Source organism: Toxotes jaculatrix, chromosome 10 (assembly GCF_017976425.1).
Source record: "Toxotes jaculatrix isolate fToxJac2 chromosome 10, fToxJac2.pri, whole genome shotgun sequence".
NCBI lineage: Eukaryota > Metazoa > Chordata > Actinopteri > Toxotidae > Toxotes > Toxotes jaculatrix.
The window spans coordinates 13,311,791-13,335,254 of NC_054403.1; the positions used below are offsets into that span (position 1 = coordinate 13,311,791).

At 40.1% G+C, this 23,464-nt stretch overlaps 2 protein-coding genes across 10 annotated transcripts in view; both read right to left on the reverse strand.

Moving 5' to 3' along the window:
- Nucleotides 1–65: 65 nt before the first annotated feature.
- On the reverse strand, nucleotides 66–3,950 carry rack1 (receptor for activated C kinase 1). Its single transcript, XM_041047551.1, has 8 exons — nucleotides 3,732–3,950; nucleotides 3,018–3,189; nucleotides 2,237–2,384; nucleotides 1,713–1,808; nucleotides 1,348–1,458; nucleotides 782–922; nucleotides 426–536; nucleotides 66–178 (listed from the first exon to the last, which is right to left on the reverse strand). Exons 1-8 carry the CDS (start codon nucleotides 3,838–3,840, stop codon nucleotides 113–115), a joined length of 954 nt encoding a protein of 317 aa, XP_040903485.1. The 5' UTR covers nucleotides 3,841–3,950; the 3' UTR covers nucleotides 66–112.
- A 1,970-nt stretch (nucleotides 3,951–5,920) lies between these two features.
- The window catches only part of col23a1a (collagen type XXIII alpha 1 chain a), a 114,654-nt gene continuing 97,110 nt past the window's right edge, over nucleotides 5,921–23,464 (reverse strand). For 2 of the 9 annotated variants that reach the window (XM_041047546.1, XM_041047542.1), the window contains 25 exons: nucleotides 22,957–22,983; nucleotides 18,466–18,540; nucleotides 16,934–17,050; nucleotides 15,314–15,340; nucleotides 15,149–15,175; nucleotides 14,942–14,995; nucleotides 14,776–14,835; nucleotides 14,585–14,629; nucleotides 14,384–14,461; nucleotides 14,157–14,180; nucleotides 12,035–12,079; nucleotides 11,827–11,871; nucleotides 11,572–11,652; nucleotides 11,433–11,486; nucleotides 11,045–11,119; nucleotides 10,912–10,938; nucleotides 10,760–10,819; nucleotides 10,598–10,669; nucleotides 10,471–10,497; nucleotides 10,312–10,365; nucleotides 10,013–10,099; nucleotides 9,720–9,818; nucleotides 9,270–9,308; nucleotides 9,082–9,090; nucleotides 5,921–8,491 (listed from right to left, as the gene is read on the reverse strand). In XM_041047546.1, the coding sequence (XP_040903480.1) occupies nucleotides 8,441–8,491; nucleotides 9,082–9,090; nucleotides 9,270–9,308; nucleotides 9,720–9,818; nucleotides 10,013–10,099; nucleotides 10,312–10,365; nucleotides 10,471–10,497; nucleotides 10,598–10,669; nucleotides 10,760–10,819; nucleotides 10,912–10,938; nucleotides 11,045–11,119; nucleotides 11,433–11,486; nucleotides 11,572–11,652; nucleotides 11,827–11,871; nucleotides 12,035–12,079; nucleotides 14,157–14,180; nucleotides 14,384–14,461; nucleotides 14,585–14,629; nucleotides 14,776–14,835; nucleotides 14,942–14,995; nucleotides 15,149–15,175; nucleotides 15,314–15,340; nucleotides 16,934–17,050; nucleotides 18,466–18,540; nucleotides 22,957–22,983 (1,359 nt within the window). In that variant the 3' untranslated portion in view covers nucleotides 5,921–8,440. Of the gene's footprint in view, nucleotides 8,939–9,081; nucleotides 9,091–9,269; nucleotides 9,309–9,719; nucleotides 9,819–10,012; nucleotides 10,100–10,311; nucleotides 10,366–10,470; nucleotides 10,498–10,597; nucleotides 10,670–10,759; nucleotides 10,820–10,911; nucleotides 10,939–11,044; nucleotides 11,120–11,432; nucleotides 11,487–11,571; nucleotides 11,653–11,826; nucleotides 11,872–12,034; nucleotides 12,080–14,156; nucleotides 14,181–14,383; nucleotides 14,462–14,584; nucleotides 14,630–14,775; nucleotides 14,836–14,941; nucleotides 14,996–15,148; nucleotides 15,176–15,313; nucleotides 15,341–16,933; nucleotides 17,051–18,465; nucleotides 18,541–18,901; nucleotides 18,962–22,956; nucleotides 22,984–23,464 lie in introns of all 9 variants that reach the window. The other 7 variants (XM_041047544.1, XM_041047545.1, XM_041047548.1 and 4 more) reach the window with 7 other exon arrangements.

Consider the following 23,464-nt stretch of genomic DNA (forward strand, 5'->3'; position numbering starts at 1 on the left):
TAAATAAAAATAAACATATTGTATTATAATTGATATACAGTGTTGAAAACAAGAAAGCACACATGTCCTTTTCAAACAGTCTTTTATTCAAAGTTTCTTCAACGAAAAGTTCTTATCGGGTTCCAATAGTGACTTGCCACACTCTGATCAGGTTGTCAGTGTAGCCGGCAAACAGGGTCTGTAAAGAAATTTTAAAAAGGGACAGACGTTAACACAGAGCACTCAAATTCTGTTTTTGTGTTGTCCTTTAATGTTCACATAAGTGTGTTTCTACTGCCCCTCATATTTGCAGGACTGTCACCAGTGGACATCAGAGTTTAAAGTGAATGGGTAAAATCACTGGGGGTAAAACACTAAAACCACAAACGAGTGGGTTAGCCAGACATGAGCACCCGAAACGTCCTACAGAGTTGAGTGTGTTGTACCTGTCCATCAGCAGACCATGCCAGGGAAGTACACTGTGGGGGTTCAGCCTTGCTGTTTGTGCTGATCACTTCCTGTCTCAGCTCATCCACAATGATCTTGCCCTCCAGATCCTACATGAAGAGATGGAAAACACCAGAGGCAATCAGTAACTACACAGAGGAAGCAAAGAATCAATGACAAAGGATAATGCATTCGTAACTAAACAATAAACAAAATGGTCTATGTTAGAGCTCAGAAACAGCCTCTTTATCATCAAAGAATACAGTTGGCATTTATAGTTTCGTCACTGCCCTTTGCATTAGAACTTTAATGTACCATATACTAGTCATTAGGTATTTAGGATGATGTCATTTACCCAGATCTTGATGCTGGGGCCAGTGGCGGCGCACAGCCAGTAGCGGTTGGGGCTGAAGCAGAGGGCATTGATAATGTCACCACTGTCCAGGGTGTAGAGGTGCTTGCCCTCATTCAGGTCCCACAGCATGGCCTGGCCGTCCTAAACAGAAAGAGGAAAAGTATACTTCAGTAAGGCTAGAGTTACACTTTCCACATCTGTGAGTAAGCAAGGGTCAAGGTGACATAAATTCTGACTGTATCCACGCTGACTTCTGCATACAGCCACTACGCTACAAGGGCACCAACCGCACACAGTCCGCACCAAGCAGTATAATAAGAACAGCTACGTGCCTGCGATGTCCGCAGATATCCGTGTGAATGTCCACAATTAAGGTTTAACACGTCAAGCTTTTTAAGTGTAGGTTCCACTCAGAAACAGCCTCTTTATCATCAGAGTTAAACAGATGCTTCTAAAGTTGTCATCACTGTTGAAACCCACAAACTTAAGCTGGCATTTGAAATCAGAATGAGAGTAGAAGGATAAAAAAAAAAAAAGTCAACAATAATAATACGTTTCTATCATACCTTTCCACCAGATGCACACAGGGAGCCATCAGGAGAGACAGTCACTGTGTTCAGGAAGCCAGTGTGGCCAATGTGGTTGGTCTTCAGCTTGCAGTTGGCCAGGTTCCACACCTAGGAGCAAAGGATAGGAAGACTACATCACACCTATGAAGGACACACACACACCACCACATAAAGCGATCTGCAACTGTGCCCTCATCAACTTGAACATTTTCATCAGTGAGGAGGTCAGGTAATACATGCCGGTTTTTCAAATCACTGGGCAAGCACACTAAGGATGAAGTTTCACTCAGGTTCTTTTCACAAGGCAAATCTGTAAAGCAAGAGAACTCAAACCAAAAGCTGGTGGGAAAAAAGTAAAATACCTTGACCATCTTGTCCCAGCCGCAGGAGACAATGATGGGGTTGCTGCTGTTGGGGGAGAAGCGCACACAAGACACCCACTCAGAGTGGCCCTCATCCTGCAAATTGAACACAGACTGAAGTTACCTATTGGTTACCCAACGTTAGAGGTTTATCTTTTGCCAGATGAAATCATTACCATCTCTGTGTAAGCAAGGTGCAAAAAACATTAATGTCTACACTAAAGTGTATTGTTTGGCTGCTAGTCTTGTAAAACGGGTGTTTCCACTGATTACCGGCTGGGGAGCATGATTAACTGTTGATGTCAATTTGAACTGTTACTGAGAAAACTCCAAATTTAAGAGCATCTTTTTAAAAAAACCAAAAAAAAAACCAAAAAAAAAAAACTATTAACAACTGCCTCGTTTCAACTTCTAATTCAAAGTAGATAAGATCATAGCCTCTCACTTAAAGCAACTAAACTCCAATTCCACTGACAGAGAGACTGAATGATCCTCACAGTCTGAAACATGAGCTGGCAACTCACCTGGATGGTGTACTTGCAAACTCCAAGAGTGTTCCACAGCTTGATGGTCTTGTCCCGAGAGCCAGACACAATCTGGCGGTTATCAGCAGAAAAGGCCACACTCAAAACATCCTTGGTGTGTCCAACAAATTGGCGGGTGGTGAGGCCACTGGGGAAACATCACACAAAATGTTTCAGATGATCACAAATGTTGCACATCTTAACAATATAAGCAGTAAGCATGAGCATTTCTGATATATGCTGCAGTTAAGCTGCATAAGAACTAATCCAAAAGCTATAAACACATTTCAGAGTCAAGCTGAAGTCAAACTTGTCTTAAACCAATTTTCTGTGGAATAATGGAAGAAATGGGTGATAATAAATATTTATCAGCTATCATCCACATCAGTCTTTACAACACACACTGGTCACTGAAGGTCTTGCATAACTGACAGGTCTTCAGGTCCTTATAGCCTCCTATCAAAACATTTAGTTCATGTAACACTATGACACTAAATGGTCACCTACTGAATTATGACCAAATGTGCCATTTTAAATTTTCACTTGGGATAAACAAGCACTACAAGTAATACAAATTATCTATCAATTTTCCAGAAACACAAAAAAACAGCCATGTTACGTGATTTCCAAGGATTTTTGTGCTTCCATCTGTGGTGTATATAAGAGCAGTGTGGGTAGAGCACACTTTATTTGTTTTTAACCCTGTAGAGGAATCAGATCTACACTTAAACTGCCACACATCTGACCAGCAACTGAGGAGATGTCCACCCCTGGCACTTACGTGGTGAGATCCCACAAGCGGAGGGTCCCATCCCAGGCACCAGACAGGGCAAACTGTCCATCTGAGGAGATGACAACATCACTTACAAAGTGAGAGTGGCCCTTCAAGGAGCGCTGGGGGATGCCATAGTTGGTTTCATCACGGGTCAGCTTCCACATGATGATGGACTTGTCTGGAAAAAAAAACAAAAATACATTAGAAACAATAAATAAATCCATGTCCATATTTCTGGGGGGTAAAAAAACAGATATTTTAAACATTAGCATATTTAGCATAGGGCCAGTGCATTTCCAAGGAAAGCTGTCAAACACTGAATCAACAGTGAGCAGGCTCAATACACAAAGATCAGGAGTGGATTGTTGTAAGGTCCACATATCTGTGCATGTAACTACACTTTAACTTACACCCATAGTTATTTATGTGTATGTTATTACACGTGTCACAGATACACTGTAAGTATCTAATGCTTAACTACAGATGGCGACTCATAGTGTTAGCTAGCCCGGCTAACTGGCGTCTTTCTCCCCAGTTCGAGCAGATTACATTAATTTAAAAACATTAATACATCACATGTCTTCGTGACTGGTTACATATTGTATTTAACGAGACACTTACGTCAATATAGTCATTTTGTCTTACGTTAGAGCAGTAAACCAGCTAGCTGCCTAATGCTATCTGAGCCATGTTGGCGGAGCCGGCGGGGGGAAGCCTCACCTCGGGACGCCGACAGAATCATGTCGGGATACTGGGGTGTAGTGGCGATCTGGGTGACCCATCCACTGTGCCCCTTCAGGGTCCCCCTCACTGTCATCTGCTCGGTCATTTTGGCGAGGTTCGGTGGTGCCTTTTACAAGGATGGATTCGGATTTTTCACAGGTCCGGGGAAACCTAAGTCCTCATCGCATCTAGGCACAGAGGAAAAGGAAGTTCAGACCCGGATGCAAAAGCTATGAGGGGGTTGAGCGAGCCGCGGAGGACTCTGGGAGATGTGGACTTGATACTTTTCACCCGAGCCTGCAGTTTCCTACACATGTCCACATTTAACTTGAATTTATTGCTCACTTACATGAGAAAAAAAAATCAAAATAACAGCAGTCGCAGGACAAACTGCAAAGTTGACTGTCAGGATGATTTTTCTGGCAAAACATAATTTATACCATTGTAGAATTGATAAATCTCCCCCTGTAATTGAAAAAAGCAAATTGGCAATTTTTCTAAAATCCTTGGGACTTGTTAATGATAAAAAAGCCAGACATACTGACTTTAATAAAATAAAAAATAATAAAATAAAATCTGGTTTCCATTTAGCTGCTTCAGTTTCAGGGTCCTGGTATTGTGCATGCTGGCTCACTGTCACATCGTCTTATAGCTGCACTTGAATAGAAAAAAGGTATTGCTAATATTGTTAGTAACACTTGTACTATTATTAAGTCAAAACATCTGTGAAAAAGGTATATTAACAAAAATCTTCTGAGGGTTGTAAAGGAGTGATGAAACTCAACCCTACAGGAAGTGACTTTCTTGTCATTAATTCATAATTAGAATATTTCTCAAATAAACCTTGCGGTGTATTAAATATTACCTGAAGCTACAAAATACAAATGTAAAAAAGGTACAATTTTTGTGGCAAAATATATAACACACTATGGAAGTATTTACTGAAAATTGCAAATGCTATTACCAGAATATAAAAAATGTTCCAAATGTTTAAATATAGTTAAGATGCATGCAATTTAGATATATAACAGTTCCATGGCGGTCAATGATTGTAATAAATGTGGCACCAATTTAATAGTCACAAACACCCAAACCACAAATATAAGGCCATTTTATTAAAACTAGCAATTATGTAAAATTCAAAACATGACATTCAGAGTTGCTGTAAACAATTCAAGCAGATGTTAAGGTTGTGTGCCTGTGTTCCAGTGTTCCCTACCACATGGATCAACTGCAACCAATTGTGTAACCTGCTGTTTAGTCTTAGAAACAATGAACTCATTCAGCTGTAACACTAGACGACATATGCAATTGATCTGTGAAAATGTTTGAGAAAATTTGTAAAATTAAGAGCACACTTTTTGGCCTAATGGATAACAGACCAATATCTGTCTTTCTTATAAACATATTTGAGTCACATGGTTCTAAGTAATGTTTTTATTCTATAGTCTCACTGAAAACACCACTAACACCATGCCCATGTTATATTCTGTTGTGTGGCATTAGTTTTGGGGAATTAAATGCTCCCCTGGAAGAGGGAGTCAGAGGTCAGCAGTAACCTGGTGGTGGTAGAGACTGATCACACATTCAGCAGAATTAAATTAACTGTATGGCAACTTTTCGTCTGTCGAGTATTTATTAAAACATTGTATTGGTTGTGTTACATTTTTGAAGAGATTGTCAAACTTTGCCTGGAGATTCTCAAACACTGTCTGGCAGGACTCAAGTGAAGTATCTCCATTTGCCATTTGCTAAAACTGATTGCTTTCAGCCCGGCAAGAGACTCAGCTTGTGAGGAAGCTGCTGTCCTGTCTAACATATTTCATACTGGATTCATTGAGCTCATATGGTACAGGAAAACAGTTCCTTCCATTGTGGTGTATTGACCTCTGGTTGCAATTTTTCTCTTTTGTGTATAATGTATTAAAGGACGTGTGTCTCTTTAACTTACAGGACCATAGTCTGGTATTGTTCTTTTTTATGGTTTGTCTCTATTGTTTTACTTTGTGTTTATTTGTACAGCTTCTGTGTAATTTTTGAGCCTGTCATATTGATTTTTTTTCTTTGGATAATAAAGTTAAAATTTGATACTCAAAGCAATATGGTAAATATTTGCATGTTATGTCAGTGCATTTTTTTGAACATGCAGTATGGGGGAACATCTCAAAATCATTCAAGACTGACTATAGATATTTTATTGATGTTAAGTTAATGAAACAAAATCATAAAACCAGAGAGTTTATTTCAGTCTACATGTTTAGTTAACCAGATTTCAAGTTATACATATTTAGACAAGTAATTACAAAAATAGCTTAATTCTTTTACAACCAAATACACAATCGAAAAACATTCTCACAAAGTCAAGCTAATACTGTGATATATGATTTGCTAAAGCACCAAACTGTACTCAGATATGGTGTCATTTATTGACTTCAATAAGCCTTAAAACTGAAACTGATAGAATCTGCAAAAAGAAATAAACACATATAATAATGTTAAGTAACAGATAACCATCAGCTTCCAGTAAAATAATGCCAAGACCTGCGTGATTTGCAGTTAAACCATTCTGCCTTTGATATAAATTCTCACTCAATATGATTCTCAAATAAAGTCTGTATGTCAGCTATTCTGTCTTAATGATATGCAACTGATTTACAGATGTTTCATAGAAAACATTTCTACAATACCTCTAACTTCATGAACAAGTCGTACTGTATAGGTTTAATATATGTTGCACTGATCTTTCTTACAAAACCCTTCTGAAGTAAATAAAAGAAATGAGCAGGACTTCACAGCAAGGTTATCCCACTGATATGGAAATTGTTTTGCAGATATATGTAAAAGGATATTGGCAAAACTGATCAGAGATGTTGCACATTGTCATTTCAGACCTAAACAGGAGAAAAAAAGTGGCCTGCATCATGACTACTGCAACATGACTTGAGCCAGTTTCCAGGTCAGCTAGTGGATATTTTTAATTACAAAGAAGGTGTCTGTGTTTCTAATTTTCTGTGTTTTCTGGATTCAGTACTAAATAAACACTGTTACCCTTTTTTCCTTTTCTTTCATTTTCCTTATTATTTAATTGCCCTTTCAACAAATGTACCTAAATGGAATAGCAAATTCCATTTTCACCTTTTCACACATCACTTATCCATTTGCGGCCAATATCAGTATAAATAATATTAAGCAATCACCACTGAATGTGTATATTCACACTGTGTCAATGCAGGATATACAGATGTATATGGACATTTCCCATAACTGTAAATGTATTTCTATACATGTAAAAAGTAATGATTCCATGTAATCTCTGTCCTTTATACATGTAGCCAAATATTTGAAAACAGGTAATAGTACATCAGTGAAGTCAAACACAATTTCTATTTTTCCCATGTTCAACATTTCTTTAAACAATGATGGATGTGTATGTGTATAAATGTGTAGATGTATGCAGTTTTGCCAACCATAGTTTGCATGTGTATGCAGTGCAGAGCTTTAAACGAGTACATAAGAGTTTTTTAAAGTATTTAAGCACCAAGAAATTATTCCATCTGAGAAAAACGTTTTACAAAAACTAAAACCTGTTGTGAAAATTGAAAGAAAGCACACACAAAAAATGCATTATAACTGACAGTTATAAACCACTGTGAACGTGTATTGCTGAATTAAAATGTATAATTACTGAAAAGAAAAGAAAAAAACAATGGTTGTGTATACTTTTGTTTCAAATTTCATACTTTAGCCTGTTAGTCCTTCAGTCCAAATGACTAATATTGGTTCAAAAATATCAAACAAACAACACACATTTAAGTCAGCAGCAAGAACTTAGAACAGTAAAACTGGCAACAGTAATTAAACGTCTTCATCTGTGATGAAAAGATAATGATCAGTCATGCTGAAAGTTATTAAGAAAAGAATTTGATAGGCAATCATTTTTCAAGGCAACTAAAATAGAAACAGTCTAACGTTGGAGCTGACTGGCTCCCTGGTTGAAACACTGATTGAATACATGAATACTGTGAATGGTTCCTTCAAATCGGTTACACTACTTATATATTCCGCAAACTCGTCAATGCACAGGAATGCAAAATGTCACTGGACAAAATTAGATAAGAATATAAAAGAATAAAACAAAACAACACGCAAGTCACCACTTCCGCAAGTGTAAGCCATAAAAAAACTTACTGACTTTTCTGAGTGGCTTGTTCAATATGGAAAGACTATTAAAGACTGCTTATTGCAAATGTAAATGAATCTACTGTCATCTGATATTTCAGTGACGGACCACAGGTCATACAAGCTGTCAGGATGCTAAACAACACTGTGCCTTGTTATGATCATGCATTTAATTAGTGAAAACCTTTCCAAAAGAGCCATACAAGAGATCACCACAACATGTTCAATGTATCTGTGCAGTAAATCCTTTCTTATGTGCCAGTGACATCATTGACTCCCAAACAACTTCAACTGGTTATCAAGCTATTGCGTAACATCAGCCACATGTATGTCTTCTCTTCTCAAGTGAAGGTGGAGACGCAGTGTTCTCTGTCGTCTCCTCCTGGAGTGTTTTCGTAACGGAGGATCTGAGTGTTCAGCGTGACACTGAGGCCTTACAGGGCTCTTTCTGCTTCACAAAGGCCAAATCTGCCCCTCGTGCTCTCTGCCTGTCACTGTGTCCTTTCTCCACCAGGCCCCGCACCCGTTCAGGGCTGAGAGAGACGCTTGCGTTTGAGCTTCTGCCTCGCCATCTCCTCCTTTCAGAAAACACAGAGAGGAGAAGAGAGTACTGACCCACACTCCTCGATACGCCGGGAGATCTGTCCATCCTTCCATGAGATCGGGTGACTGCACACACCATCAATCCCAAACAGCGTTCATGATTAGAATCAGGCAGCAAGTCATACTTTGTTAGTAAGGCACTCTTCCACTCCAACTCTGTCATCTGGACTGTCCTTCAAAATAAGAGTCGTGCTGCCAGTTCAGTTCCTTGTCTTCAAAAGCAACGGCTGCATTCTCAACAACACTGGATCTCTAATTTAAAAAAGCTTTCATAATACTGTAGAGTCAAAATGTCCTTGTAAAAAAATCTCAATATATTATATAAACGTTTTTATAAAAAAAGGGAAAGAAGGGGGTGGGTTGCTTGTTGTAAAATATACCAGATCAATATGTACAGATTCCATGCTGCTAGTTAGTCATCACTGCAAAAGAAGAACAGCAGGGATTGATTATTAGTAGTATTTCAAACCAGAATCCAAACATATGGCCTTTATCACACAATCAGCAAAAAAATTACTGGCTTCAGATACCCATGCTCCACAAGCTCACGCTATTATATACTTACAAAATGCCCCTGTGTCAAACCAGAGTCAAGCAATGAATTTAAAGCTGACAATCCATGAGTAAACATCTTAATCCTATGCTTTGAGTGTTAGCTGTTCCCTAACAGTACCTGCTGCTGTCAAAATCAAAAGCTGATCATTTCATTAGTTTACAAATTTGTAAAAATATATTACAACTCTTAACACTCACCTTGTGCCAGCAACCTGGTATGGGCAGCCCATCTTGTCCCTGCAGGGAGAGAGCAGCAGTGGAAATTTAAAAAGCCAGAAAATGTCATGTGATGCATTCATAAACTTTATAATTCTGCAGGCTGCTCATTCAAATAGCGACAACTGTAATAATGCCTTAAGCATTCACTCTTTATGAACGAACTGAACTGCTATGAAGTAAAGCAAAGTTGGAGACTGGGCAGTAAATAATACAAATTAAAGCAAAAGAGAACATAAAAAGGTCAAAAGGCCAAAATATTCTGTTTATTATTTGTGAATGCTTGTCTCTGCAGTGAACACCGAAGTAGACAGACATGAAGTATGGAGTGATGACTGTTACAACAGAGCTTGAGAGAAATGAAAAAGGAAACTAAAGTGTTTGACTAGAAAACAGTGATCAGAAAAGAGAAAGGAGGCAGAGATACTGTACCACAGGACAGGGGGCCTCAGGGCCAGAAGGAGGAAGAGGAGGAGCTGGAGGGGAAGAAAGCCCTGCCTCCACTGACAGACCTTTAGTCTCATCACAACCCTGTCAGCAAGAGCCAGTTACATATTCACAGCACTGAGAGAGAAACTCAAAGAAAAGCATAGAAAATGATAGAAAAGATGCTGAAAGCAGAAAGTAGGGATATACTGAGTCTGTAAAAGGTGAGAAGAAAGTGGTAGCAACTAAACCAATTTACATGCAGAGTACTGTAGCATGTGTGTGTGTGTGAGACATACCACAGGACAAGGCTGGTCCAAGCCTGGAGGACCCTGCTCACCCTTCTGGCCCTTTAGACCTCTCTTTCCCACTGCTCCCCTGTCACCCTAGACATGAAGAGGACAGCAGTTAGACACACACACACACACACTAATGAACCTATCAAATAATACAGTCAACTGCTGATCACCACATGTATGTGTTATGCATTATTATGCATGATGGTAATTTCTGAACGAGATGCGATAAACTAGAGGAACAAAATATGTGATTGTTTGTGTTTTAATTACATATAATTTCATTTCTGTTATGTACCAACCTTCTCTCCTCTTTCCCCTCGGTCACCTTTCTCTCCCATCAGACCCGGGAAACCCTGGACACAGAAGCACAAATAGGTCAAAGGGTAGCTCACCACTGGATACAAGTTCAATAAAAAATTAAAAATGTATGAAAATGATATTCTCATTGACAAACTCACATCTAGTCCAGGCTCCCCTGGTCTGCCCTGCAAACACACATTCACACAGATTGACTCATAAGTTTATTCAATATCGAAACAATAAAAAAGAAAGAACACACATTTATGGAGGCAATTATGGTCTTACTTTTTCTCCCTTTGCACCTGGAAGACCCACTAATCCTGCAGATCCAGGTGGACCCTGGTGGCCATCTAGTCCCTGCAGTTAAAGCACATTGTTATCACTGTATCATGTCTGCAGATCTCATGTTTTATTACAGTCTGATAATAAAGGCTTGGTGTCTCTTACTCTAAGTCCAGGCGCACCAATGTCCCCCTTCTCTCCCTTTACCCCGACTCCTGGCTCACCCTGAATTAGAACACAGGAACAGTGAGTACCAAACAAGTCATAGCCCCCCTCCATATGCAGACTGTATTAGATACATGGTCTAACAGGCTTACCTTAGGACCCGGCATCCCATGCAGCCCCTGAAAAGCATTGTGTGCTGTGAGTGATTGACAACTACAGGTGCAAATGTAAAATGTGGCTAGTTTCTACCAGGACTGGGAGAGTGACATACACTTAAGTACTCACCATGACTCCAGGGGACCCAGGAACTCCTGGTGGGCCAGGTGGACCAGGTGGGCCTGGTTGGGAAATCATCTGAACCTGAGCACCATTGACATTACAAGAGTCAGGCAGGAGCAGGAATCTCATGTTGGCAAAGTTTAACTGAAGTCACGACGAGAGACGATTCACCAGTTATAGAACCGTAACAGTGTTTTCGTTACGGTTTAGCTCTTCCTCTAAATCAAGGATACTTTATATGACTGCTGACTGTTTTCCAGAGCATTCTGCAGTTTCAGATCTCTTAGCTCATGCTCAACATTTGCTTGTGTATTCCATCATCTCTGACATAGTCTTTTAAGTTGCCACACAAATCTATGCTGAACTTAGGTGTGTTCATGTGTGTTTCACTGACCAGGTTATCATCCAGTCTGCAGTCACCTTTCTCTCCTTTCCATCCATCCATGCCCTGATGCACAAAGAGTAAGATGAACTTCCAGATGTACTTTTCACTGTTTGTATATCAGAGAAACATGTTTGCGGTTAGTACTTACAGCAGGCCCAGAGAGCCCCATCTCTCCCTTCTCCCCTCTCTCGCCAGGTGGTCCTGTCTCACCCATGTCCCCTTTAGGTCCCTGAAGATGAAGAATTAAGAATTAATCTTATATTTAGCAAAATGAGGAGTAGTAAAAAAAAAAAAGAGAAGAAAGAAAACAAGTCCTCAAACTAACATATCTAGCCATTTAAAAAATGCCAATGCTTGTATAAAGCATTTAATCAGCCTGTATGTAATTTCTTTGCAACCATACCTTCTCTCCATCAACTCCTGCTGGACCAGGTAAACCGAGCTCACCCTGGAAGAGCACAAAGAGAGGAAGGATTCACTCACTTGATGAATATGACTGGATTTAACACTTCACAAAATCAGGTTTAGCATCTTTGGTTTTCATCAAACACCACCACTAGAGAATGGCAGTATGGCGCACTGGGATGACAAGAGAGGGCAGAGTGCTTTACCTTTTCCCCTGGAGGGCCTGGGGGTCCAGGTGGTCCAGGTGGGCCCTGGAGAAAGGCCGACAGAAGACAGAAATGGACATATACTCAGATAAACTTTTCTATGTGTTTCTTTTTACACGGAATTACAATCTATCCATGTTTAAACCTGCAATAACTGATGTTTGGCCACTGGGTGGCAGTGGAAAAGAGCTGTAAACACAACACTGGCATGTCATCACCTTTTAAGTTGACATCTTTAAGCCTTCGCTCCATATACTGCAGAATTAGTGATAATTCTCTGTGGGTTCATCGCTTTGAGCGACTGCTGTCTAGTATAAGTATTCAGGAGATTCATTGGTAATATGAAAATACAGATTATAGCTACGTTAATTAGATCTGTCATTTTCAGGACAGTCACGTGGACATACTGTATACATACAGTGTATACATTATGTAGCTGTTCACAATGGTACAACAAATGGGAACTCACAGAATTTTTCCATAGGGCCTGAACCTGGGCCAACACAAAACAATACTACAAGGCTGATGGATTCCCCAATGCTGGCCTGACAGTAAACAAAGCCGATGAATTCTTTCGTTTACTCTGTTTGCTGATCACAAGCAACTTGAAGCAATTTTATCTTACAGAGATTATAAAACAGAGCTGAATGTGGTTTGTGCTACACAATAGCCTGGCATCATTTCCCATCTCGCTGACTGTTTTGATGCAGGATGACTTGGACAAAAGGAGGAGAAACGAAACATTCATGCGACTTTATGTAACTAACAATGGATGAAGAACAGCATGCACATGCATGCCATTTTCATCTCATGCAGTCTCCTATGCTGTCTAATGAGTGACAGGTCCCTTAAATTACACTCCTTAATCCCTCTGAAGTCCTCAGCCATCTTGAAGTAATAAAAAGGGAAATCTCCCAGAGGTGTACATGTTGATTCTCTCCTTCTTTCCACTTTCTGACATTTTGTTTGTCCCCTATTAAAGCCATGGAAATCAACAGATGTTTACAAACAACAATTTGCTCTGAGATATTCCATCATTGCAAAATAAAGTCTGCTCATGCAAATAATTATACTAAAAGACATAAAATGATTGATGGTAACAAACCAACAATTTCAGCACAGCTTTAAACCAAATTCATCACCACCTAAAATTTCACCACAGATGAAACCAATACAGCTTTTCACACAAACAAGTGAATGGATCCTAACACAAGCTGGGTGGCCAATGAGCATTCTCCACTCCATGGATATAACTCTAGCAGAGGCCTTGTGTGTGAACTGATCCATGTTAGCAAGACGCTTCTGATAAGATCTCAGGTTGGTGTTTTCACTGACTCCTTTGTAAGTATATCATGCTGCTGTCTACAGCCTTGCATGCGGGAGCCTATTTCAGATCAGGTCCAAGGGGACCTGGTTCATAGTGGATTTTAATCAAATGCACACTCCACTGCAGAGATAGCCATCTGTCATTAGCATGTAGCACGGTACATGGTGGAATCAAAGAGTCTTGTGTATAAAGAGAGGGCTGTGAAACCGAAACTGTGGCGACTATGAGGGTTTCCTCTTTCCTCAATATTTTTCCAATGCATTCACCCTTGTGCAACAACTGAGTAATGTGGAACAACACAAATACATAGACAAAATACATCATGCTGACCTTTAGCAAGTTACAGCCACATATCTTGTGAGGTACATTGGATTCATTGCATGAAAGCACACTAAGAACAATGTAACAAAGGCTGTTGATTTTTCTGCATGATTAAGCATGCTTCTTTAGATATGTTGATAGAACAGAACAGCTGTGCTATATTTACTGGGGCTGTACATTTTGCCCCAAATGAATACACAAGAGAGCCTGGTAAACCAGTCTGGTAAAATAGGAATATTCAGTAACTCTCATTAGTTGTGGCCTCTAGGAGTGACATCCAAAACATCTGAAGTCTGTAGTTCTGGATAGAACGCATCTACAAAAGCACACAGATTCACTGGTTGAAGCAGGTGGGATAAGGAGCGGATATGCATGAGTTGTGTGCATGTGCAACTCTGTGCGAGTCTATGCATTATTATATGTGTTAGTTACTGATCACACCACCAAAACCATGCAGGAGCAACAACAGATTACCGAAACACTGATGGTGCTGATGGCCTGTCAAGAAGAAATGGCGACATGTTCAGTTTTGCTGTTCCGAAATAGAAAAGAAATCCAGACGTGTTTCCAACTACACAGCCATTTCTGGGCTTAAGTTTTGCCGGATTCCTAACTTGAGATACAGTAAATAAATAAATGCTCAATGTAATTTATGCATGCAACCATGAATCTGGTCTCGCTAACACTTTAATATTACTCACCTGGAAAGCATCTAGAAGTTTCCCATTGAAGTCAATGATGTCTGAGGAACCTGCGGTGCCTTTTTCACCTGGATAACCCTGAGGCAGAGAAGGAGAAAATTAATGAGATATACATAAACAGCCTAAGATAATCACAATACATATGTTCAGTATGATAACTAAATGATTAAAGAGGGCTAATCCCTTGGGTAATACACATACCATAGGTCCCTGTGGTCCTTGTTCTCCAGTTTCCCCTTTGTCACCCTATGTGATGCAAATATTACAATTTTATGGTAAAACTCTTAGACATATAACACGTTTAATATAGTGTAAAAATAATGTTATTCCTATGAAGAATATTAATTATTGATGTGTGTATTGTTAAGGGCCATTTCAGATTTGACTCTTACCTTTAATCCTGGGAGTCCATCCATGCCTCTCTCTCCCTTTTCTCCTATACCTGGCTCGCCCTGTTTCAATACACAATGAACATTCAAGGTTGATGCATGAAAAGACATACACTTAAAATAACCTTGAGCCTGAGACATGAGTGACATGAGTAAACCTTATCCGTACCTTTGCCCCTGGAGGACCCTGTGCCCCTGGATATCCAGGCTCACCATCTTCTCCCTGTCATGTCATAAATGTCAAAAGTTCAAACTTTTGGTAAGGTGTTACTTCTCTGGTAGAAAGTAGAGTTTGACAAGAAAGTTGAGGTATTTGAGTGAAACAAGAGGGGAGACAATTAAGATGATACAAGGCTGATTATCCACACAAGCTTACCGGGTTGCCGGGCAATCCCTGTGGTCCCTGAGGCAGAAATATATTAGGTTATTGTAATTATCCAGAGAAAGACAAGTCATCACCACAGACTTATAATAATACTTTGTGAACAAAAAAAATTACTTATGATGTAAAAAAAAAAAAAAGGATTTGAATTACACTCACCTCAACACCATCACGACCTGGCAAACCCTGAGGAGTACAGAAGGAACACTTAGTTATGGTTTCAGTTGCAGGTCAATTTCCACTAAAGAGTCAAACCACTGTGGCCACTAGATGTCACTGTTAAAGAAGGAACGACCAGTCCACAGACTTGGTTGCCAAGTGCCCATGCAGAGCAGAAGTACATACAAACAGATGATAAATTAAAGGAAAAGCCTGAAATAAACACGTGGAGAAACTGGATGCAGATGCCTTCATACAGAGCACGATTATGATTTGATGAGTGTGAAAATTGCATGAATTACATGCTTACTTTCTGCAATTGGTCACCCATCTGTGTTCAGATCTCAGACACATTTTCAATTATAAAAGATTCTAAACTGGCTATTGAAATAATCTTCTGAAGTTACATGTTTTGAAATAAAGCAAATATTCATTATATTATTCATCCAAACATCCACTACAACTGTTTCATGTAGACTAGCTGTCATTCCTATATTTCTTTCCACTCCACAGACATAAATGACAAGGGTTCAGGGACACCCATGCTGGCAGGCTTGTTCACTTTCTCCTGCTCAGCCTCTCCTACATTCAGACATCTGCCCACAACATGGAGCAGCTCTTAGCACCACTCTGCCTTGTTTTGCTGTTTTGGGTTTTGCAATGCCTTTAATCAACTTGGAGAGTACATTTGAAATCGACTAGGTTACAGGATGGGCCCCCATCTTTTCGACCCGTCTGTTTTTAGTCATTTTCTGAGCTATGTTGGCTTTGTTCTGCATAAGCTCTCAACTCACCCACTCTGAAACCAACATTTTTCACTTGAATCTCTTTGCTGTCCTGTGCCAGTTGAGGGTAACTGAGCATTCATTCCTTCACTTGAATAAACAAAAATTACCTTCATAGGCTGCTTCTCTCTCTTCCATCTTATAACCACAGCTTTAAGCTACCACTGAATATGAACTAACCTCTGGGAAGCAAAGTTAATTTTGAGAAACATAAACTGCTTCAGGCAAGGAGCACAACTATTGTTTGGTGAGGCCAGCAAACTGCCCATGAACTCGCCACAGTGCCATATCTGTTTCAGGGGTGCACAGCGACACAGTCATTGGGGGAGGGTGGGAGAATGGGGGCGTGTTGGAGAACTTTGTGGCCGCCGTCTTACACAAAACAGATGAGGCCAGGAGTAGAGTTGCTATTCTGGGAGTTTTTAGGTAAGCCACAGCTCACTGGCAAACCCGGAAGAATGAGAATATGGGTTCATTGCAATTTACTGCCTAGACCCTTTACCCCCTTAATACATGTGTATAAATGCACATTTACACACAGTATACACACAGTATACACACAGTATACACACACAGAAAGACAACTTGTGATCAGTTACACCCTGTGGTTGAACCCTACAAGGTCAACACAATTGGAGTAATATGCCCCCTATTGACTGAGGTGTTTTAAGTGACTGCATTCTTTGTGGTGCAACCTTAGTTAGAGGGTGAGGAAGAGGGGGTGAGTGATGGAAGATGAGGAGAATGTAAACCACCAAGTGGGGTGTGTATGGGTGCATTGTTTTGAGTAAAGGGTGTACATTTGGCACTTTGATGCATAAACAGAAGCTCTTACCGGCTCCCCAGACGGGCCACGGGGTCCATCTTTTCCCGTGTTCCCAGGGGGGCCTCTGGGACCAGGAGGACCTGGAGGACCGGGAGGACCAGCAGGTCCAGCCTGGCCCTGGTCACCCTAATGAAAAACAAAACAAAACAAAAAAAAAGCAGAATGAGGAAAGGAGAACAAAAAATATACAATTTTTTCACCATGGAAAAGCAAAAGACAATTTTCTAATACTTATTAGCGTACAGGTTTGATTGCTTATTTATTTATTTTTGATTATCTGTATCAGCACAGGTAGAATAACTGGCAGAGAGTCGTTGCCTCTTTGCACATCTAGCCAACAGGGAGTCATGTTTGTGTCGAGTCCAATATTCACTCTCCTTTTTATCACTGTTTTTGGTCTCCACTAACTCCTGAGGGAAATATCTGCTAATTGTTCAACAGCTAGTAGCTAGCTTCTGCCATTTTTTTGCTGTGGAGGTTGTGTGCAGGGTTTTTTTCGTTTTTGCTTTTTGTTTTTTTTTTTGCTGAAAAGAACTTTGAGAGTGAACCAAAACAGCACATTTTGTAAAACCAAAACAATGAAAGATGCTAAAATATCTTTAATACATATACCACTTCTAAAATCCTTGTTAACTAATCCATCAGCTTCCATCAATTTGCCAATTAAACTGGCCAACAGCAGGAGTCCTCATCCAGTGAGCCAGACTGATATTTAGTCATGTACTGTAACACAGCCATGTTGACAAATGCATCCTTACATATGACAAATCGTTAATTGAGTTTCTTTTTCTCTTTATGCTTCATGAAAAACAACTGAAATGTCACCTCTTATTAAAGAACCTTTCATCCCTGGATTTACATCTAACAGGGGACATGTCTCTCTCTGATGACTTCCACCCTCATGTTTATGCCAAACAGAAACCATTAATGCCCTCAAGGTCTTGCACACACTGAAGGGGATGGAGGACCAGTGTTTTCTCTATCATCACATGGTGACACTTCCTCCGCACCCTCTCATCTCCACAGACATGTGGTGCATTATGGTTTGTTTTGTTGCGGCAAGCAACATGGTACAGCAACTGCTTTCATGAAAATGATATTACTAAGGACTTATAGCAGACTAAAACATCATTTCCTCACAGGGATAATTATTATGTCTTTATTAAGGTCAGGTCTAAACTTAGCTGTCACCAACAAAGGTCTTCTATTCTCCCTGTAATGAGAAGCACACTTTTCTTGAGTCAGTCTAAGATGCATGTGGTTCATCCCTCAAGATGTTTTCCTAAAATTTTGGATGCTGTACAGCTTTTATACAAACAGTGTTACCTAATCAGTTGTGTTAATACAATTAAACACATCAGCACATGCAGGAATATTATGAAAAAAGAAAAAAAAAAATCAAACGTGAAAGCATTTAAACGTAGCTGAATTGAGAAAGGTGGAAAAGTGAGAAAGGAAGGTGATGCATAGCTGATCAGAGTATGAGTAAGCAAAGGTTTATTAGTGTTTAAAAATGCACACATGCCTTAGTTGTGGTCTACCTTCAGAAAGCGTCTCTGAAAGCTGCTGGACTGTTCTCCAGAGAGAAAGCCATGGTCATATCGGGGGAAGACCATCTGAGGTGGGAGAGGTGCAGCAATGACAAACAGAAAGACAGAGTAAAAGGAAGGTGCATAAAGAGAAAGAAGGAGGGAAGCACATGGAGAGGGTTGAAATAATAGGGAGAGAAGAAAGAAAAATATGAGTAAGGAGAAGTCAGAAAGCCACTTTTAGCTGAGAGAGTCCAGAGGGGAGGCAACTTCTGCAGGAAAAACAGAGATAAGAGTGCAATAGCCTCTGAAGCTGTAAGCCAAAAGAGAAAGCGTAAGGAGAATCATTTTGCTCCTCTACCAGCAGGAATAGAGACAGATCAGCAGCCTGACAGTGAGCAGTGGCTGCTGGGAGGACTAAAAGAACAGTTTGCTGGGAGGGACAAACCTTGACAGTGAGAATCTGATTACTGTGCAGACCTGCATATGTGCTGTAGTTAGGGGGACCCTGAAGAGAGGAGTGACAAAGGTAAAGGTGAACAATTTAGAATACCAATATAGACAAAAAGGGGTTTTACAAAATAGAACAAAAACACATCATCTGCACATAGTGAGACATACGTTTCGAAAAACCTAAAAAAGTGAGACCCTATAACAGCCCTGAGTGCTTTCAAAAAAACTCTTATTCAAACATATATTTAACTGTGTGTGTGTGTGTTCCATTTAATGCCTTCCCATCATACCCTTTGCGACCGAACCAAACAGTGGTGGCTTGGCTCTTTGCATCCAACAGACAGTAAGTGTGATGATTGTCTGTCAAGCTGAAAGGAGCAGAGTTTGTCTGCCGCCAGAGTTCGGAGCACTGTGCTGCTTCTCTGGTTGAGTTCCCTCCAAAAACACATGGAAGGATGGAGAGACAGGATGGAGAGAAGATCTAAAAGAGGGGGGGAGGAGGAACTACAGTGGGACAGTGAGGAGAAAACGAAGGAGAGATGCTAGTCCGCTCACAAGGTTTCCGTTAACAGGCTGTGGTAAACGCTGGATGGCTGAGGTTTTTCCGACACCGCAAATGCCTCCTCCTCCTCCTCTCTTTGCCTATACACTCCTCTCTCCCCACTGTCACATTCACTCATTCGCACCGCTCCCACCATGGAGACCACATACACATATGCTCCTTTAACATCTCAAAAGAGAATAGGCTGTTTCACAGTGGGCTTTCCCTTTACCTCCTTCTCATCAGACCTTAGGCTGATACAAAGACAAACAGCTATTCAACCTCAGAGCCCTGTCTAAGCATGGCCTTTTTTGTAGCTGCTCCGGGGGAGGCAAAGGGAGACTTTGGCTGGGGATGAAACTCCCGTCATGGCTTGTGTTTCAACACAGCTGCCAGGAGAACATAAACATGCAGTGACAATCTCCTCCGTATGGATTTGACAGTATGGAGGAGAGGAGAGGAAAAAAATGGCTACCGGTGTTATGCCTTTCAATAAAAGTTGCTTTAGTGAAGGATGCAACTCTGCACATGACCTTTGGTCACACGTTTTAGCTGGTTCCATAACATCTGATTGTGTTTTAATACCCCTGTTATCCTGTGTTTGTAATCTGCCCCGGGACCAGATTCAGCCTGACAAAGGCACTGAAAATGATGGATTGACAGGAAGTCACAGGTTGACAAAGATTCATGGCCACTTCCTGTTTTCACATGTGTTCACTTATCTTGTAGAGTTCAGAGGTGAAACTGTGTACAATGTTGAAATCAAGACAAGGTGATGACTGAGCTTATGTACTGGGATGATACTTCCAAACTCCCACTGCGCCACCTTTTATCTGCTTAGCCTTAGTGGACCTTTACTGGTTTGATTCATAGCTGTTAAAACACATTCAAGGACCAACCGTTTTTCCTTTGCTAACCTATGTGGCCATATCTATGAAATTTACCCTAGAGCCAAGTGTCATTCACAACTTTAGTAGTTTTAGGAGATGCAAGGTTTGTTTTGAACCAAGCCTGTGTTTCTAAGCGATACTCTGAGGTTTTTGGGCTGCAGTCTAATCCAAAGACATCAAAGCTGCTGAAGCCTTGTCCAAGTGCAATATTTACCATTTGGAAGAGCTTTGTAATGCAGAACGCCAAAAAGATTTAATTCTTGCACAAACTAATACCTCAAAATCTAGAAGGATAGGCATGGAAATCAACTGGCTCACGCCTTGATAGGAATCAGGAATTCCTGTAATGTGTCTGAACTGCACCACAAATATTGTTCTGCTGCACAGCCCTGTCAAATTTACACTCCATTTGTGCTCTGCTAAAAAACAATAGCCACTCAGTTTCATTCCAGTACCCTCACATACTCTGTTATGCCAACATTTTCAGGCTCCAACTCTCTCAACAGATCTATGTCTAATTATTATTCTAAATCAATTCTAAATCAATCAAGCAAATGGCTACAGGAAGGGTTTAAACATATTAAAGGAACTATTGCAGTTTTTATAAATATTTTATGTGTCAGTCACAGTCAGTTCAATTACTGGCTAACAAATATATGTCAAAAATATCAAAATATATGTCAGAATAATATATCTAAATATGTCTGAATTCGTACCAAGTTGAATGCAAATCCAACAACACGCAGAAATTCAAAAACAATTGCATAATATGGATCACGTTTGTATTAAGGCCTTACTTTTACTTTTACAATGTTTCATGTAGGGATGCATTAATTATTTTCTAAATTGAATAATTTGATGAATTGATTAATTGTTATTTTTCCTGAGCTGATTAATGGTTAGGTGTATAAAATCTAACTAAACAGTAAAAATGTACATTACAAGTTGACATAAATTACTTAACACTTGTTGCAGAGTAATTTGTCTTATTTATATATTGACTTATTTCTTTGATTTACTAAACTAAGCCTTTTGGTTCCTCTTTAAGATTACTACAATTTGCCCTCTAGGGGGAAATGGAGAAAATTTAGAGACAAAACATGAAAATAACAGGGCTTTAGATCTTTGTTTTTTAACCCCAAACAATGTATAGATCACCTCAGGAGCTCCTCCCCACTTTTATTTCCATGTGAAGAAGTGTGACCTTGAGCTGATGTTATATTCTAAAGACAATAAAAGTAGAAAAACATTCAGGATTCATGGGGGACATGACTTCTTCAAAGAATCCAGGCTGTTCACCATGTAAAAGCACAGGGGGCTTATTTTCAAACCACAGTGAATGAAGCGGGAGATAATTACATAGATCCCATGGTGGCTGGAATGATATCACATGAAAAGACAACACTGACAACATGGACCAGATGCAAAGCGAGGTTACCCAGTAATGTTAAAAAAAACAGTTTGGTTGAGACGAGATGGCAGTTTTGGCAAGGCCCCAACCAGTGGGTTTTGATGGTGAGGTCTAAGTATTTCCATCGTTCTTTAATATCATCATTTCTCATCTCTGGCTTTGGAGATGTGGGCAACTCAGACCTCATCATAGGAGCCGGACTATTCTTGTTGGTGCAGTTGCTGGGGAAGCCACACAGGAAAAACACACTTTTCTTTTGAATTATTAAAAGACTTGCTTCGAGTGTTGAAGGATATGTGCACAGACCAAAACTTGTGATCAGTTTTTTTTTTTTTTACATGCTTGTCTCCCTGCATGTCCACATAGTTCCCCCAGTGTGATAACAAGGAAATGATGAGTTGTTTTCAGATGTCATAAAAACTCCAAAGAATGAAAATTTCTGTCTTCCTGGACTTTGATTTCCAATTTGTGATGGTCTGTTACTTTGTCTGGGCTGGGACTGAAATTCAGCCCTTTTCCTTTCTCTGTGAAATTGGCATATGCTCCCTGTGTTGATGCAGGTTTCCTCTGGCTGTTCTAAGATGCTTTTCAATTCAGGGGCACTGATAGCATCAGTTGCACATACAAGTTAAATAAGAGTGTGATTTCAATTATGCATGTATGAGTGTTTGCCCTGTCCTAGACAAGTGCTGGCTTTCTCTCTATTTGAGGATTTTTTGTAAATACATTTGAGCTTTGTTGCCATGTTTTAGATGAGAGGTCACTCATCAAACTCCACTTATCTACCTAACTTTAACTAAAGTGAAAAAGTGTATTGTCACACTGAACAGGACCTTTTGCAGGATATTTAACTTCTTATTCTGTCAGTATACAGTGTAAGGGAAAACTGCAAAGCTACAACATTCTCAACTCATGAACAATTCTTTTTTTTTTAAATGACTGAATGGAAGTGGCAGTGTATCTTGACCTTAAGAAAGGGTGAAATTTTTAAAAAGGAGACTAGCAGAGAAAAAAAAAAACAAAAGAAAAAGGAAATAACCTTGGAAGGAAGCTCATTTTTAAATTGCAAAGCTGTGCTGGGGAACAAAACACGATTAAAAGGAAAAAGCATTTTCAGCCAGGTCAGCCGTGGAGAAAAAGTAGCTTCCAAAATGCCCATATAACAGTCAAGACAAATCATTTAACCTAAGACAGAAAACATGACTTACCCGTGGCCCAATGTCTCCTTGGTCACCCTGTGAGACAAACAGGAAAATAACGGTTGTCAGCATTTATTAGCACTGTATATGCACACAGGACCAGTCATGCAGTAGAGTACTGCTACCATGGAGCAGCTGTGACAGACAGGTTTAAAAAATACTTGTGTACGGGAAGCGACTCAAAGGTCCCCAAACCAGATCAGGATGTTGACGGGTACTGCATAAATCATTGGATCGGCCACAATTGGAATCATCTGACAGGACGCGATGGGTTAAGTGAAAGTGGGAGAGCACGTGTTGGGGATTGGTTGGGTTTCTGATGAGGATTTGGAGTTGTTCTCATCACAGCACTACTAGAATGATTACACGAGGGGAGCCAATTTTCCAAAACTCAGCATCATCCGTCATTTGCAATCCCCACTCATCAGACTGAGTCCTGCTCTGACAGATGCTGTTTACTGCAGTTGTGTTGTTCTTGTGGTCGTGCTTATCTGGACCGTTTTCACTTGAGTGCAAA